Here is a 17,730-nt window from a genome sequence, read left to right as displayed (position 1 = left end):
GTTAGGTGAAACTCCAGTACAAATGTACATTTCCATATCCTGTGTAATGCTACTCTTTGCGGTAAGAGAATGTTTCCTCTTTGCTCTGTTATGAAGTTCTCTCCCTCATTCTTTTCATTCTACCAAACCACTGTTCGGCTGCTGACACATCCTGAAGCTCTCTTCCTCATATTTTCTTTTCTTTTCTTCCCATCCCCTTCTCTGCTTCTCTCATCAGCTGGGGGTGATCCTTCTTAAAGTGTCATAGGAACCGATGTAACAACACCTCGGCTCTGAGAAGTTACACATGTGCGAAAGCGAGAAAAAGACTATTCCCGTGTTAACCCTTCCCACCGTCTCGGCAAAATGTCTGCCCTCTTACACCGAGCCAAACCTTTGAGAGTGCAGTGGCCGGGTAAGGGCTGACCACAAATATGCCTGTCTGTTCTTGGCGAGCTCCTGACCGCCGGGTTCACTGATATCCCGCAAAGCAACGGATGCTTTTTCCACTCAGCCTTCTAACCACCACACGGTCCATATAAACACAATGCAGATGTCAGGGGAGCGGGGGTGTGTTTTAGCGGGCGTTTGCGGGTGTGGGTGTTTTGGAATTCCCTCACCATTTCATACCAGTAGTTCCTCATTACTGCCTCACCCTCAGGCTGGTTGCCAGCACTGCTTGTCAGAGTATCGTGGTGTACAGCGCACTGCTGATCTGAGACTGGTTTTAAGGTGTGTGTGTGTGCATAAAAAAATGGAATGATGTATGAATATGCAATCGCAAATGCACAGAAAACGTTTCCCACACACATTTCCTGTGTACATAAATACTTGCCCGAAGAGTGTAAACACAGTGTGCACTGCAGGGCTTCTTCACCAACACACACTATTCGTGCACTAAAACACTATTCTACGCTGCTTTTAAATATTGCATACAAATATTGTTCGTCCGGAGGTGCTATGCACAGTGTGCACTGCAGGGCTTCTTCACCAACACACACTATTCGTGCACTAAAACACTATTCTACGCTGCTTTTAAATATTGCATACAAATATTGTTCGTCCGGAGGTGCTATGCACAGTGTGCACTGCAGGGCTTCTTCACCAACACACACTATTCGTGCACTAAAACACTATTCTACGCTGCTTTTAAATATTGCATACAAATATTGTTCGTCCGGAGGTGCTATGCAGAAACAGCATAGTATTTGGCCATTAATAATTCATAAGAGAATTATCCTCCGGAGAGTGAGCCCATGTGTCAGACGTATAGCTGTGCAGTGGTCAGAATGCACTGGAGCGCAGAAAAATCCCCAGGCTGCCTGAATCCTCCTTAAATACTCAACAACACTGTCGGAGTGAGTACGGTCAGTGAATGTATGGTAGCAGATAAATATCAGTACACCTACTCCTTATACACACTGGTACAGAACTAGAGTGGTTTTCTGAGGCACATGAGTAAAGATGTTTAGAAACCGTAGACATTGGCAGTAATGTTCGCTATAAATTTATATAGTGGATATTTCACACAGAGGCTCTGAATGAGCTGCTCGTTTCATTAAATGAGCTGCTGACTACACTGAGCAATTTTGTGGATCACATTTAGCTGGACAGAAAGCAGTTGGCAGACGCTGGAGTGCAATTATGGCCACCCTTACTAATCAGCCTGATCTGATACCATCCTGTTGGATGCTAATGTTAACTGCCAACCAGAAGCTTCAATTACCTTCCCTTCTCTCAGATTCTAATGAAAAATCACATGACGAGCAGTTTTCTTTCCTGTGTCGAGATATTTCCAATTGAAACTAGATTTGGGATGGTGATTTTTTTTTAAACAGTCATAAATATTATTTGCTAATTGCAAATAATATAAGTGGTATTACGTGAATATACTGTCAAATTTAAATGTGTAAGATGTACACCAGCATATACACTACTCATTAAACGTGTGGGGTCAGTAGAATTTCCTTTTTCTATTTTTTTTTAAAATTGTATTTATCAAAAGTGAGTCAAGTCAAGTCAACTTTATTTATATAGTGCTTTTACAATGATGGTTGTTTCAAAGCAGCTTCACAGTGTTAAACAGTGAAAATATAGCAACAAAGTTTGGTTTGGCTGTACAGTCGCTCTGGAGAAAACGGTGATGTTATGGCTATCAGCTTATTTTAATTGATCATATAACGACAATGTGGGCATATCAGTGATATAGTTAATTTAGTAATTCATTTTATTTGTATATTTAGTTGAAAACTTTGAAATTTCAGTGTCCCCAACTGAGCAAGCCAAAGGCGACAGTGGCAAGGAACCAAAACTCCATCAGGGCATGATGGAGAAAAATAAACCTTGGGAGAAACCAGACTCAGTCGGGGTGCCAGTTCTCCTCTGGACTATTAACACACAGTGTAAGATTATTATTCTGTCAACCTTACAGGTCAGAAATCATATTAAACTGGAATATTCGAAAGTTTGAGGTATCACACAAGAGACAGGTTTATTGAGGTTGACGCGCCAATTAAACAATTATTAAATAGGAATATTCGAAGGATCAGAGTCATCACGCCAGAGACGGTAGTGACAGTAGATAAATTAATAATGCTAAAAAAATGTCTATTTTTGAACTTTTATTCATCAAATTTATCATGGTTTCCAAAAAATAAAAATAAAAATCAGCATAATAAGAATAAGAAGAGTAATGGCTGCTGAAAATTTAACTTTGCCATCACAGAAATAAATTATATTTTAAAAGTTATTCAAACTTTTGAAAAAGTGATTACCGTTTTTCCTGTCATTTTTAACAAATAAATGCAGCCTTGGTGAGCAGGACTTCTTTAGAAAACATAAAAGAATTGTACTGACCCGACCTTTTGAACAGCAGACACACTAAGACCAACATCATCTGATGACGTAGAGCCATTAACTGGCTTAACGTTTTGCTGACTGACATTAGACAAGCTCCATTTGAAGCCTAATCCCGATGCTTTGTTTTTATTTTATTTTAATTTTTACATAACACAGAAAGGGATTACTGTAATTATGAGGGCTTTTTGTTGTTTTTTGCCTGTAACGAGATTTAATTTGGCTTTTCTCACTCGCTATGCCTCTTTTGCTTATTCTCCTTTTCTTCTCTTTGTTCTCTAAGAGCTGTGTAGGAGTGGGGTGGGTCTCACCCAGGGGGGTGTCAACAGTGCCCGATTCTGTGAATAATAATTAGTCCTGAATAAAAGTGCTGAAGTGCTTGATTATCTTTCTTAATTACTGCTGTTCCCATTCAAAGTGCAAACCTATAGTGAAACATCATTAATAAGCCCATATCCCTCAGACAAACATGTTGAGATGATAAACTGAATCTCTTAACCAATGCAAAAATTGGTTACACTTTATTTTAAGGTGGCATAGTTACATTGTACTTACTCAAATAACGACTGAGTAATATTAAGTAACTACATGTATTCACAGTTAGGGTTTGGTTTAGCTAGGGTTGCATAATTTATTGTTATTAATATAGTAAGTATGTATAGTAACTACATTATGTCACCTTAAAGTCCCAAAAATTTTGATTTAAAGCATCATGTTAATCCAAAACATAGTTCTTAGTGAATTTTAAAGTTTGTGTCCATTAATTGCATTCGAGCACAAAAAGAAATTCACTGTCTACTCTGGCCGAAACATCTTTGAAGCTGTTCAGAAAATGTCTTAGGAGAAGAGCTCAATCAATACAGCTTCAAACAGCACAACGAGCCCAACTATTCTCAATGAACCAATTGACAGTGTTTCACTCTCAACCTAGAGTGAAAGTAAACAGAGAGAAGAGAGTCAAGAGGTGTCATGAGACCGAGTAAATGAAAACTGGAGGGAAAAGAGGGAGAGGGAGAAAAGGAGAGAGCTAAATTGGATGGGGCATTCCAGCACACTTTGGTCTGAAAAAGCCTATGTTGAGAGCTGGTCTTTCAAGCTCAATTTAGCATTAGACTGTAGCCATAGCCTACTGCTCTGTGTGAGTGGCCATGAGCTTTAGACCACTGACAGATGTGTGTGAAAAAATGATATTTTCAGTCAGTTATAATAACCAATTGATTGAAAACAGATAAATGTTTCACGGTTTTCTCTTTTGATTTATGCTGTACGGACCCGTTTTAGCTATACTTTAAAGAAAGCTAAGATTCTTCATCCAACAGAGGGTCAAAACCGGATTCAGAAGAAATAGCATTTATAATCTTAGAGAACCACAAAGAGAACAGTAATAACTTCTATCTATCTATCTATCTATCTATCTATCTATCTATCTATCTATCTATCTATCTATCTATCTATCTATCTATCTATCTATCTATCTATCTATCTATCTATCTATCTATCTATCTATCTATCTATCTATCTATCTATCTATCTATCTATCTATCTATCTATCTATCTGTCTTGAATTTCAACCGCCTTTCATTTGGACTTACAATGCAGTGTTAAAAATTGTGAGACAATTAAGAAAAAAGTGCGTCCCACAGCTGGACAAAGTAGTATTGATATGATCCACGTCCATGATATGATAGTATTGAAGTGTGTGTGTGTGTGTGTGTGTGTGTGTGTGTGTGTGTGTGTGTGTGTGTGTGTGTGTGTGTGTGTGTGTGTGTGTGTGTGTGTGACCCCTGGACCAAAAAAAAGTCATACATTTTTTTCCTTTAATTATTATTAGTAATATGCATTGCTAAAGACTTTGTTTGGACAGCTTAAACGGCGATGTTATCAATATTTAGATTTTTGCAGCCTCATTTGTGTTTCAAAATAGTTGTATCTCAGCCAAATATTGCCCTAACAAATATACATCAATGGAGAGCTTTTTTATTCAGCTTTCAGATGTTAAATAAATGAAGAGTTCAGATGCAAAATCCTCTAAAAGCTTTTTGTCAAAAATGAGATAACGATTCTGAGTGAATGGCCTCCGTGGCTTCAAACCCACTAAATCCCAGCCTCAGCCCATTCAGAAGTACCGGTACTTAGGTAGAAACCTATACATAGGAGCCTGACAAAAATGCTTATTCAAAAAACTAAAAAAACACCCTCAGACAGACTTAGACGCTTTTGCATCGAAGGTCTTAAAATATCAATTAAAAAAAAAGTACTTTTGATGTATGACTGGTTTTGTGGTCCAGGGTCACACGGAAAATACTATACTAGAAGCGTTTTTAGCAGAAATACATTCTACTCACTTTATATTTAGTAACTAACTAGAATTTAAAAGGTACACAACCCTGTCATATAACCCTGTGATGAACACATTGAAAGCATCAGAACCGGGTTGCTTGAAGAGATCCACATGCGGCACGTATTCAAGGTCTGTAGTCTGAAATCAACTGTAGCCCCAGAAACCTCTATTCTATGCAATCAATACGCAGACACACACCCATGCAATCACGCAGAGACCTCCTGATCATTTTTATCTGTCCCAGCGTCTTTTATTACATCCATTTCTTGCTATGCAAAGCACTATTTTCATCCACTCTCATTGAGAACAGCCGAGAGAGTCCCTAGCACAGTAATCCATCTCACTTTCTCCTTCATGAATTAGAGATAAATCTCATTTCTTCCTGGTCTAGTTTAATGCAGAACAGTGCAAGACACTTTCAAGATACAGTATTGCTTAGATTTGTATTTTATGCTGCAGACAAATATGTGTGAGATTATAAAAGCCATAAAGAAGTGGTTTTGGCCGTTTAAATCTAGATGCTTTGTATTGATTTTGTTATGATAAGCACCTTTCTGTGCCGTGGGTAACTCGGAGGTAACTGTGGGAAAACTGCATCACTGGAATTCCTGCTACCTCCACATTCCACAGCAGTGAGGTGGAGACACACACCTCACATACACACACACACACAAACACACACACATACACGGGTATTTTAGGCGTTAGTTGTGGGTAATTATTATGTTCTGGTGTGGCCAAATAACTCAAACTATTGTGCTAACTTGGTAAGAATGCCAAATTAATCCTTAAAGGAAACTAAGGTCTTAAGGTGTTTTCTATAAGGTAAGGTATTTGTCATACAGCAAGTAATGGACTGTGCCTGAAACAGCCAGGGACTTACGTCAGTTTCACAACAAATATAGCCTTGCTCTATTATCTAGTTCACGTATTCACAGTAATTTTTACTCTTTGTTGTTAAATAAAGGGGCTGAGGCACAACACTGACTTGCAATGCTGTGGCCTATGGGCTCACAATGTCAGAACTTTCTTTCTCTTTACAACCTCTCTATATTGAATATGTATCTAAAAGTTTGGGGCCTGTAAAAAATTTTTATGAATCATTTAAAAAAAATCCACAAATACAGTTAAAACTGTAATATGAAATTCTATTAAATGTACACTATGTAACATTTTTTGTTCGAAATTTAATGAGCGAGTACATAATGAATCCATCTTCCAAACCATATTTTTGTCTTAATCTGAATTACTATGGTGGTACACCTATAATAAAGTGTTTATATTCAGATTATTTTAGACGATGAGCGGGATGACAATCATTGTGGAGGGGCTACTGCCCAGGGCTACTGCCCTGTACCTGTGTGATTCTTCATATCATGGGCGTCAGAAGCAAATAAAAAGTGGGTGGGTCCTCTCAGAATTTTTTTTTTTTACTTGAGAAACATTAAGATGCCATGTTTACATTTATTACAAATATACCACCGTTTACTAAATGATTGATTGGACCAAGTACATTACCTTGGCTATAGTGTAGGGGTAAGACGCATGTAATCAGGTTTTGACACAAATCGATCAGAGGTTCGAATCCGCCTTTTGCCGAACTCACTCTACTCCCTTTTCCCATCACATATCAGCTCGGAAAGGCATTTATTTTCAATAAAAACTGATGAAATATTAGAAAAGTGGAAATCAAGCATCTAACGTGTTTCTTGGTTAGGGCTAGGTAAACAGACGTGCTGAATTAGAGACGATAAAAGTGAGTGGGTCCAACATCATTGGTCGTAAAAAGTAGATGGTCTTGTCCCACCAACACACAAAGGTTCCAACGCCCATGCTTCATATACTGTACATAAACAGAGAAGTAGCTCCAACTACAATGTTCTTCCACAAGACGCATGCAGTTTTGTTTATCAGCCACCAGAGTGTCAAAAGTTATAGCGTACTTAATTATTATTAACTATTTCTGTTTGAATATATTTTATTCCTGTGTGAAAAGCTGAATATTCAGCCAGCAGTCACATGATCCTTCAGAAATCCTTCTAATATGCTGATTTGGTGCTCAAGGAACATTTCATTTTATCAGTGTTGAAAACAGTTGTGCTGCTTAATATGCACGTGGAAAACTGATACCTTTTCCACAATACTTTAATGAATCAAAAGTTCAAAAGAACAGCACTGATATGAAATGGAAATCTTTAGCAACAACATAAATGTGAGGAAAAGTCCCGGGGTTCCCTGTGGCCATTCTGTCTCGGCGTACTATACAGCATACATAAAAGCATACTTGTCTCCATAGTATACAAGGGGTTATTTTTAGGACTAGTGAATGGCTCTGAGAAATGAATGAGTCTAGTTAAAGAATCACGGGAATTCAAACATGTACAGGGTAGGACGTTGGCGTGTGACTGTCACCCTGAGGTTTTGAAAAAAACACACCCTGTTCCTCCGTGCACACCTGAGCCTTTAAACTCGACACATCTACACTTCACACACGCCCCGAAACACCAGGGCAAGATTTCCTGCTGAGGGGAAAGTGTTTCTGCCATGTAATGTGTCGGGGTGACAATCAAAACCATATGTTCTCAAATATAAATAGATTGCATACAAGGAGATGCATGCAATATTTGATAGATGTGCATAATTGCAAGCTTTGGAAGAATGCTGCAAATACTGGCTTGAAGAGATTATATTTCATTAGGCCTATCCTTTCATCCCTGCATTAATAGAGATATCACAAAATGGACAGATACAGTCACAGGTCTGAGCATCTATTTACCTACAGACACTGACAGTGTGTCACACCGTGTAGTCACATACATACACGCTTAGACTATAATCTGGAAAATAACATGTTACATAACACCTGTGGCTGATTATTTACTCAATCACAATTGAATAGAGGGAAAGAGGACATTTTTTCCTCCTTAATAAGACTCTACAAATATAGACTTGCAGGAAAGTCCAGTTTAAATATTTGCCCTGGCAATATAAAACGCTTCCGAAGGCTTACTTTACAGACAAAGCTAAGCTTTAGTAGAGTAGTTTACCCTACTGACCCTTCTTTTGATTTCATTTGGTCAATATTTACTCAGAAATCTTATCTAAAAACAGAGCAGATTATCAGCCTAATCCATGAATATTATCTACCCTCTAGAACAACTGATTAAATCATAAATGACTTTAGGAAAAGTCATCAACCATCTGAGATTCCGGTATCTCTCAGTTATGCTGTAGCACCTATGGGGATTCGCAATGCTTTCAGAACGATTTAGTCATTGTTATGATGCATCCAGAAACATTAATGTCACGATTACTGCGTTTGTCTCTGTCTGTGTGTAGATATATGGAAGATAGGGTTTTGTGTTCGCTGTAAAAAATGTTTATCAATTTAATTTAAAAGAAAAAATGCTACAGTAAAAACATACATTTACTGGTACTGTTCACCACCATTTAAACGTTTAGGATGAATTGTTTTCTCATCAATGTAATTTATTTGGCAAAGCTGAATTTTCAGCATCATTATGCCAGCATTAAGAGTCTTATGATCCTTCAGAAATCATTCTAATATGCTGATTTATAATCATTGTTGAAAACAGTTGCGCTCCTTAATATTTTTGTGGCAACCATGATACATTTTTTTTTTTTTTTTTTTTTTTTAGAATTCTTTGATGAATAGAAGGTTCATATAAACAACACTTTTCCGTTACTATTAAAAAAAAAATTATGCATCCTCTCTGAAAAAACTTTTGAACAGTAATTTTCTTGTAAAATACTGTAAAAAGGTAGCCTGACGTGGCCATATATGAGTCTGAAACTGCTCCATTGGGCTGTGATTATGGGGCGTGTTTCAACCGAACCAGGAAAGACCTCAAGTGGATAGACCTACAACCAATCAGAGCAACGAAGCGACGCATTACGTTAGTTGTCAAATGTCAACAGAGCTCAACTGCACTGTGTTGCCAATTCTGCGTTTTTTCCCGCGGGTTGTTTTCCATGTCCGCGGGTTGAAGCGACTATTATGTGATATAGACCCACGAGTGCAAATTTTAGCAGGCAACCTTGCCAAAATAACACACATTTAACCCCCCAAACGCCATTTTCCCCCTGGAGAACCCCCAGAGAACCTTTTGTTTGGGGCTAGTAGTTGTCTAGTTTTGTTGTAAAAACTTGGCAACCCTGTCTGCACGCAAAAAAATAAAACAATTTAATGATACACAGTTATTTAACAACATGATCATCATTTCTGAGAGAAATTGTGAAGGTGAATGCATATACAAACAAGCTCTCCGTTTAAGATTTGAACAAATATAATCCAAGCGCATTTGATGACGTGCATGATTACGTTCCTGTTTATCATCTGTCCGTCATCGTCTAAAGCCCGTCCTGATGATTTCATTGGTCCGAACAGTTTCTGTTCCGGCATAATCACTCCTCTATGGATCGAGTCCAGACCGAACCGCCCGACCTAAAAATGTTGTGGGCGGGGCTAAGTTCGGCTGGCATCCAGGCTAGAAAAAAGGTCTTGATTTTGGATGTCTTGAGTGTTGAATGAAAATCTGTATATGTACCATATTTTATAAATTCATGCACTTTTACTGTATACTAATGGTAAAATTATACAGGCTCTTATAACAAAAATGATTGTAGCATTATATAAATGTATATTGGCCATCATGGGTCAGCGTTCAAGCTTGAGGATGTCTCCCACGCTTGTATCAATACATTCTGAATGATCTTGATCTGTTACACAGTGACATACCTGAGACTTCCAATCTCACAGGTGCGCTCCCCCCTTAGGCGCCCCTCCCCCCGCTTCCTCCACCCTCCTCTACAGCTGTCTGTCAAACTCTCCGCCCTTAATCCCTTAGACACTCCATCAAAAAGACACATGTTGAGGCTGAGAATCACAGCGAATCCCTTTTTTTAAACAGACAAACACCCACGCATAGTGCGCATCTGTTTGGACACGCAACGAGCTAAATGCGGGCCACCAATTATATTAACGGGGTCAGTGCCATTTAAACAAGCACGTCAGCCGTCTCTCTGGTGGAAAAACATAACAAACGCGCTGCCTTGTTTGGATCGTCCATGCTACATTAAACGAACATCACACGGGCCAAATGAAAGACAAGCCCGTTGAAAAATAAACCGAACAAATCGCATCCCGGTTCTCAGAGGCTGTTAGTGGACATGATTGTGTCAGTGTTTATTTTGAGAGTCACCAGGCTGCAAGAAGAGAATTTGTCCTGCTGAACACCCCATTCGTGTCTATATATATTATACACTGACCTTATTGTTGAGGTCAGATAGGCGGTCATGGTTGTGTGCTCTTTATAAGGAAACTGCTGAAGTAGATGAATGAAAATAAACGATAAAGGAAGGCTGGAAGTTCTTTTCACTCACTTTCTTGCCCATCTTTTAGGGCTAGGTCAAGGCTTAAGGAGCCAAGCAGTCTTTAGGGAAGTGGCGGCTGTCGCAGAATTGGCCTTTAGTGCTTGTGTAATAGATGCCGTGACCACATGAAAAGCCTTGTCGAAAAGGAGGAAGAGCTACTGTCTAATTCCATCCACTGCCATCACTACAGCACTATCAGCAAAACACAATACCACAAAAACACACACAAACACGCCAAAAAGGGATCTCAATATGAGAGAACTTTAATACGAGGTCAAAATTTGTTTAATTAATAGCGTCCACCCTGTGTATTAAAGTATGCCAATCGTTTCTCAAACACTAATGTATATTGAACTGCACAGCTATGGAGAAAATTAAATACTCTGTGCCTTCATCAATACATTTCAGCATTAAGAGCTAAACTTGTAATCGTCTTTTAACGACTTTACATTAATGGATTTATATTTCAGGTTTTAGAAAGACATCCTTAGTAAACACAACAGCTCTATAACTGCATCTACGAGGAACAATTATAATGCATATGGAATCAACTTTGGGAGAAATGGAAGCCATTTGTTCTTCGTGAGGGTTTCAGAAGAGTGAGACAAGCTTATAAACTCAGTTACTGCGAGCTTTTCATTACTTTCATGTTTTTGTTGTTGAGAGTCCTTTAATAGCATCACAGTAAAACGAGTGAGGGAAGGGGAGAGAGACGACAGCCAAGCCTAAAGTGACTGAGCCAACCTCAAAGCTTCATTTCAACACAGACAGCCAATTTGGGGCAGGTATATTTAAAATGCACTGCTGTGATACTTGCCCACATACTGTAAAAGCTCCTTCACGAACAAACACTTTCTCCTGTCACATTTGCCTTCTTTTGTTTGGCTAACATTCTAACAGTAATCAGCTTCGGCTAAGCTAAAGGTACAAACATTATCAAAAGTTTTCAGCTAACAATGGCCATGAAGAGGAATTGTGAATTTCTTGCAAAATCTGTATGGTGAAATCTTTCGTTCTTTCATGAAATTCTGAATTGCATCAATCAATTCCTATTAAATTGGATTTCACCTGTGAAAATTTGCTGAACAATGGTAAATGTGATTAGCCTGGTCCAGACTCGTACATTTCATTTGTACAGAGAGTCTGACCACTCTCCATTGACAAGCGTTATCTTCCTTGAAGGCGGGTACTTTGTTGAAGTTTAAAACTATTGGATCTGCCCAGAGCAACGTTTGGTTGTGAGTGACGCTTGCACCTCAAACCATAGGCTGTAGCGCACAACATTATTGTAATGTTTGTAATTTTTCTAATGCCACTCTCTTGTCGCTGATTGAACCAGTTAAACTTTGATAGGAGAAAACCAAAGTGTATACCGCAATCCCAGGAGGAGTACTGAAGAAAAATGAAAGCTTAGCAGCAGTACGTAGGAGGATGGAACCGGGCTAAATGTGATGGCACCTTTATGCAAACGCCTCTAAACATGTCCAATCATGATAAAAAGCTTCCTTATGAACAAACAACTGACTAGTCAATTTATTTATTAATTAAAATATGTAATTCTATAAAAGAAACACAATATACACATGTATTAGCACATGCGCTGCGCACAAAGTGTCCTGACTGTATGTGTAGCGCATGTACTACGTGCTACTACTGCTGTCCTCCTTCTGTTTTGTTGCTGATAGGCCTTATCACACCTTCAACTCACACCATAAGGGGCACAAATTGAAATGTGTGTGTGTGTGTGTGTGTGTGTGTGTGTGTGTGTGTGTGTGTGTGTGTGTGTGTGTGTGTGTGTGTGTGTGTGTGTGTGTGTGTGTGTGTGTGTGTGTGTGTGTGTGCACGTGTGCGTGTGTGCACGCGTGCGTGTGTGTGTCAAAAAAGGTACTGCCAAGGAGTGTGTCCAGGCAGAACTAGAGCTGAGCCAGCTAGACTGGACCATCTAGTGCAGAAGAGCAATGCAGCAAAATGTACAGTACTGTATAGTCTCCAAATCCCCTCATAAACTCTGAGCCTGTGTTCTGAATGTGCAGACATGCCTGTTCTACCTAAAGGAGCTCCTCGGGCTGCTTGATTACCCATCACACTTAATTAAGCACTTGTCTTGAGATTAGAAATTCTCATACCTCAGATGCCTTTAAGAAAAAAAACTGCACCTCATAATCCAGATTAGCAGTCAAACTGCCTTCATTAGAGCAGGCGTCAGGCCGGTGGCTCAACAGAGGATCTTAGATCAAATAATGTTAAGTGGCCACCGTCTGTACGTCCCAGTGGTATTCCCCGCGCCTCCTAATCCCTGTCTTAACCGTAATCTGTTGTTGAGCTCAGCCTGTCTGCTGGAGGGACTGTTGCCAGCCAGCCTCCCTGGGTCTGAGCCATCACAGCCAAACCACAAATTTAATCAAACTAAATGGTTCACAACCTCAGTCCCATCAATCTGATCTTTCGGCCCCACCGGAGGCTGTGTTGGAGACAGAAACAGACAGATATAGATAGTGGACAACTATAATGGGCCAATAGGGAGAGAAAGACGAGGGCAAATCAGCCCCAATGTTGCAGAAATGCACCTCAGGCCAAACATAAAGAAGGATAAAGTCTTCTTGACTTTGACAAGCCAGATATGACTTATAGCAGATTGCCCGGCCACCAAAAATACGCAACATGAGCCTACAGTGACCATATTACGCTCACACCTCACAGCAAGTTTTTCCCCATGATTCAGCACACATTCACCAGCATGGTTTTCTCCCTCCATGCTTCGTTCTTGCTCTGTGGTTCCTCATGAGGGATTGGTTGTCTCTCCTCTGCTATAAAATCTGCACACCCACTAGTTTTGTTTAGGTGGAGAAAACAGCCAAATTAGAGCTTTGCTGTTCTCTTTCACACACAAGAATATCAATCAGTTAAACATATAAGACAGACGAGGCCAAAATGACACGCACCGCTTTTTTAAAGACACACTCTCTTTTAGAGAATAAACATTTGGTTCTGGCTAACAGCGATGAGAGACATTGGTTGATGCTAAAAGATTCCAAGACAACCACAGCCTGGAAGAAGGGCTTGTAAAAAGTGAAATTGGCAGTAAATGATATGACTTCAATAGCAAAAAAAAAAAACTCAAATTAAGTGTTTTCACAGCGACGGTATTTATTAGCCCCGATTTCAGTCATCGGGACTGAATTATTTTATATGTTAGACAACGACTGAGGATGAAATGTTAAGTTGTTCAGTTTTGAAAACAATTGCTGCATGCGCATTTGATTTAATTTTGTTTGTGTGAGAGTAAACTGCTGTACTAAAACTTAAGTGGCCACAATGCAAATTCTAAAGCGTCATGGCTTAATGAATTACTTTTAAATTATGGCTAAACATCTCTGTTTGCTTTATAGGGATAGTTTAGCCATAAACAAAAATGATGCTATCATTCACTCTTAAATCATTCCAAACCTGCATGAATTTTATTTTATTTAAAAAAAAAAAATGTTTTGTGAAAGTCAAAACAACATTGGACCCCACTGTTTCATTATATGAACAAAAAACAGACATTGTTTCTCTATTTTTGTATGTGTTCTACATAAGAAAGTAAGTCATACAAGTTTGGAATGACATGAGGGTGAGTAAATGATGACAGAATTTTGTTTTGGGTGTACTATTTCTAATTTTCCCTCACACAGACAAACACTCACACACTTTCACGACATGTTCACCATTGCTGAACACCATTAATATAATACCTGTGTCAGCCTGACTGCAGTACAAATGACTGAACAGCAGTGGTGAGGAGGAGGTCTCAGCAACCGTGTGGAGCATTCTCTGACACAGACACACACACACACACACACACACACACACACACACACACACACACACACACACACACACACACACACACACGCACATACTAAAGAGTGGCCGTCACCACTGCAGGATGGCTGCGTCAACTCTAGCCTCTCCTCTTTACCCATGAAGGGGGCTTCACCCTCACATACACACTTCCATAATGCATGATCAACCACTGAGGTGTAGAAGAGATCCGTGCTAAACTCAACAGCATTCGGTCTGCTGGTGCAACACTCGCATACTAAACATTTACAAAACTCCTCTCCTGAGAATTTACCATTTTTTGCTGCAATCTCCCTGCAACATTCATCTGATCTCTCTCTCTCTCTCTCTCTCTCTCTCTCTCTCTCTCTCTCTCTAAATATATATATATATATATATATATATATATATATATATATATATATATATATATATATATATATATATATATATATATTCTCAATTGCCTTCTATTCAAGTATCTATACTGTTCAGAAACCATGAGGTTGATTTCACATGAGTAGTTCTATAGCAAGAAACTACCCTCTTCATAGACAAAAGTGTGTAGCCTATCTGTTAAGTAAACGAATGAAATTTGGCTTATATTGATATTTTTATCTATAAAAGAGGATGATACATCTGTTTTTTCAGGATAATCTTTGAAAGAAACGAGAATGATTTACAGATGGCGAGATTAGATGAGATAATCTATACCGCATGTGAACACATTTTTCCTAATGTTATCACAGCTCCACTATCTTATGTAATGTTGCTGAACCTTGTAGTGTATAGCATACACTCGAGCGCCACAAACCGCCATGACCCGATAACGCTGCCTTGTCTAATTTTTCCCCTTTCTCGTCTTCCACTTCACACTATTAATTGCTGACTGACATCTTAAAATTGTCACGAATGTGATGACAAGTGACCCTCTGTCAAAATAACGTGCCTTTTACTTATCTTGCTTTACGAAAGGACGAGAGAAGACTTGGCAAAAGCAGACCCTGCAACAACGGAGGCATCCCGGGCTTTGCTAAATAACCAAAGCACCCCATTACAATAAAGTAGCCCATGCTGCAGAGGCGCGCCATTCAAGCATCACGCGCTGTCAAAAGTATCTGTGAAGCGCGCGCTAGAGGGAACGTGATGTTCAGCGCAGAAGAACTGACACTGCGAACATCTCCATTTCAGGTATCGTCATAAAAATACAGTGTTTTTATATTTTTTCAATTTTATTTGTTTGTAATGAATGACATGAACTAAATATCATGTTACACAGCAGGCTATATGCGTATTTAATAAAAATATATATATTTCACAAGCTCCACTTGATAAAGAAGCAAGTGCAGAACAAGTTGAATTGGCAACTTACATCTCATCAATGAAAATCACAAAGAGACCAATTTCTGTAAAGAAACAGAAGACAAAAATGTATATAGCCTAACAAGTAAAGCAAAGAGGGGAACTGGATTAAAGGAGCCGTGTCCACTATTGATGATGGCTATAGCCTAAATCTCGCATCTCAGAAATCCCTAGCTAATAGCGCACTCCAAATCTCTAATCGCTTATCATGAGTTATTCATGAAAATTACCCCTCTTAGAGTGAGCAGGAGCAAATGTCAGCTGCATGTCGCCTCAGATCACCAAGTACCCATACAAAAAAAACTGAATTAATCCGCACTTTTGGAGGGATGCTAAATTTGACAACATAAAAACTAGTAGATTAAATCGGTTCTAGTTTCTATGGAAACACGTCAGACCGCGGCAGCGCTCTCCCTTTATTCCTGAATAACTTGCTTCAAGGGCATCTTGTGTGTAGCGCTATTGAGGTTACTATTTATAAAACCATGGATATACGATGTGTCCCTCGAGAAGTTTGCTCTAAATTACTATGGACTGTAATATCCTCGAGTATAGCGCTAATGCTTTAAATGAGGTATGTTTGTAACGCAGTCTATGCTATGTTTGGACAGTGTCTCTATAAACTGTATAGGCTATTCGTTGATTAGCTAATAAATTCGTTTGTGATTTGAATCACATATAAAATGTAGGCTACATAATGCACGAGCTATATTGTGTGGAGCTGCTGTATTGGCACATTGTTATTAGTAATTTATTATAAGAGCCAGTGTAAGATGGACACTTATTTGAAGGGGGAAAAAACTCATAATGACATAAAATTAGACTTACGTTACATGGAACCATCCATTGCAAGTCTGTGGATTTTGACTCTTTTGCGAGACAGGGTCAGATTAGATTGATCCAAGATCACTCACAATAGTAATCAATAAAGGGTTAGCACAACGGGACCTCTTATACGAATGGTTTGATTAAATCACAGTAGACTGTACGAGCTGCGGGAAATACGGTCTTAACCTGTTCAATAAAACTCGTCACGTGTGCAGCGAGATAGCGCGTCCAAATGATCAATTGACTTAATGTTAATGTTTGATGTGATGTCCCTGGTCAATGTGTTGAACTGAAACCTCCTTAAGTTAAACATTAAACGATACAAATAGCCGTTATTGCTCTTCTGGGCTATATTTAAAAAAAAAAGTAGCCTATATACACTAAGGGAATACTGGCCTTACCTGCTACGGTGTATCTGTCCATGTAATTGAGCACATTTCCAAAACTCAGAATCCCGGCGGCAACGAGCGGAGTCCGGCATCGGAGTAATGCGGCACAGAATTTTTGCCCAGGTCTGCAGGGATGCAGGTCTGGACTGGATTTAAGAGTCGGGCTCATGCTTCCAGACAGCGTGTGCACCTCATCCGAACTGCTGCACCCCTCGATTTCACATCCATCGCTCTCCACACACATTGTCTTGCACGAAAGATCCAGCGCAACCGATTGAACGATTTCTGAACAGAGACAGGACGGTTATGACGGGAAAAGTGTAGCACCTCTGAGCGGAAAACGAAGAAAAAAAATAACTAAGTGTTAATTGCTAAGAATAAAAATCATTGATTTGATTATTGCTCGCTGAGCTCGGTTCATGTCTGTACAGTGACAGGATTGAGCGCTCGGGACGCTCTTTTCTCTCACTCCGTACCGTGTGTGTGTGTGTGTGTGTTTGAGAGAGAGAGAGAGAGAGAGAGAGGGAGGCGCGTTAAGCCCCGCCCTTCTCTGAGCGAATGAAGGCGCTAAAGTGTGCACGGAATGCTCATGTGAAAGAGGGAATCAGTGACAGAGAGCGCACCCAGGGCGCTCGAGCGAAGTTGTTTTGTCTCTGTTGTTGTTGTTTATTATTTCTGCTGTAAAGAATTCTTTGAGTGAACTCGACTGACGTGAAACTTCCTTTAAAGGTGTAGCTAAATGAAAAGAAAGCACGAAGC

At 39.4% G+C, this 17,730-nt stretch overlaps 1 protein-coding gene across 1 annotated transcript in view; it reads right to left on the bottom strand.

Moving 5' to 3' along the window:
• The window catches only part of spns2 (SPNS lysolipid transporter 2, sphingosine-1-phosphate), a 79,960-nt gene extending 62,515 nt beyond the window's left edge, over positions 1-17,445 (bottom strand). The window contains exon 1 of the mRNA XM_067438807.1: positions 16,984-17,445. Coding sequence (XP_067294908.1) covers positions 16,984-17,215 — 232 coding nt within the window. The 5' untranslated portion in view covers positions 17,216-17,445. The remainder of the gene's footprint in view (positions 1-16,983) is intronic.
• Between the last annotated feature and the right edge of the window lie 285 nt (positions 17,446-17,730).

The sequence above is a fragment of the Pseudorasbora parva genome, chromosome 3 (genome assembly GCF_024679245.1).
Source record: "Pseudorasbora parva isolate DD20220531a chromosome 3, ASM2467924v1, whole genome shotgun sequence".
NCBI classification, from domain to species: Eukaryota; Metazoa; Chordata; class Actinopteri; order Cypriniformes; family Gobionidae; genus Pseudorasbora; species Pseudorasbora parva.
The sequence above is the reverse complement of the archived record's forward strand: the minus strand, read 5'-3'. Positions and strand labels throughout refer to the sequence as shown.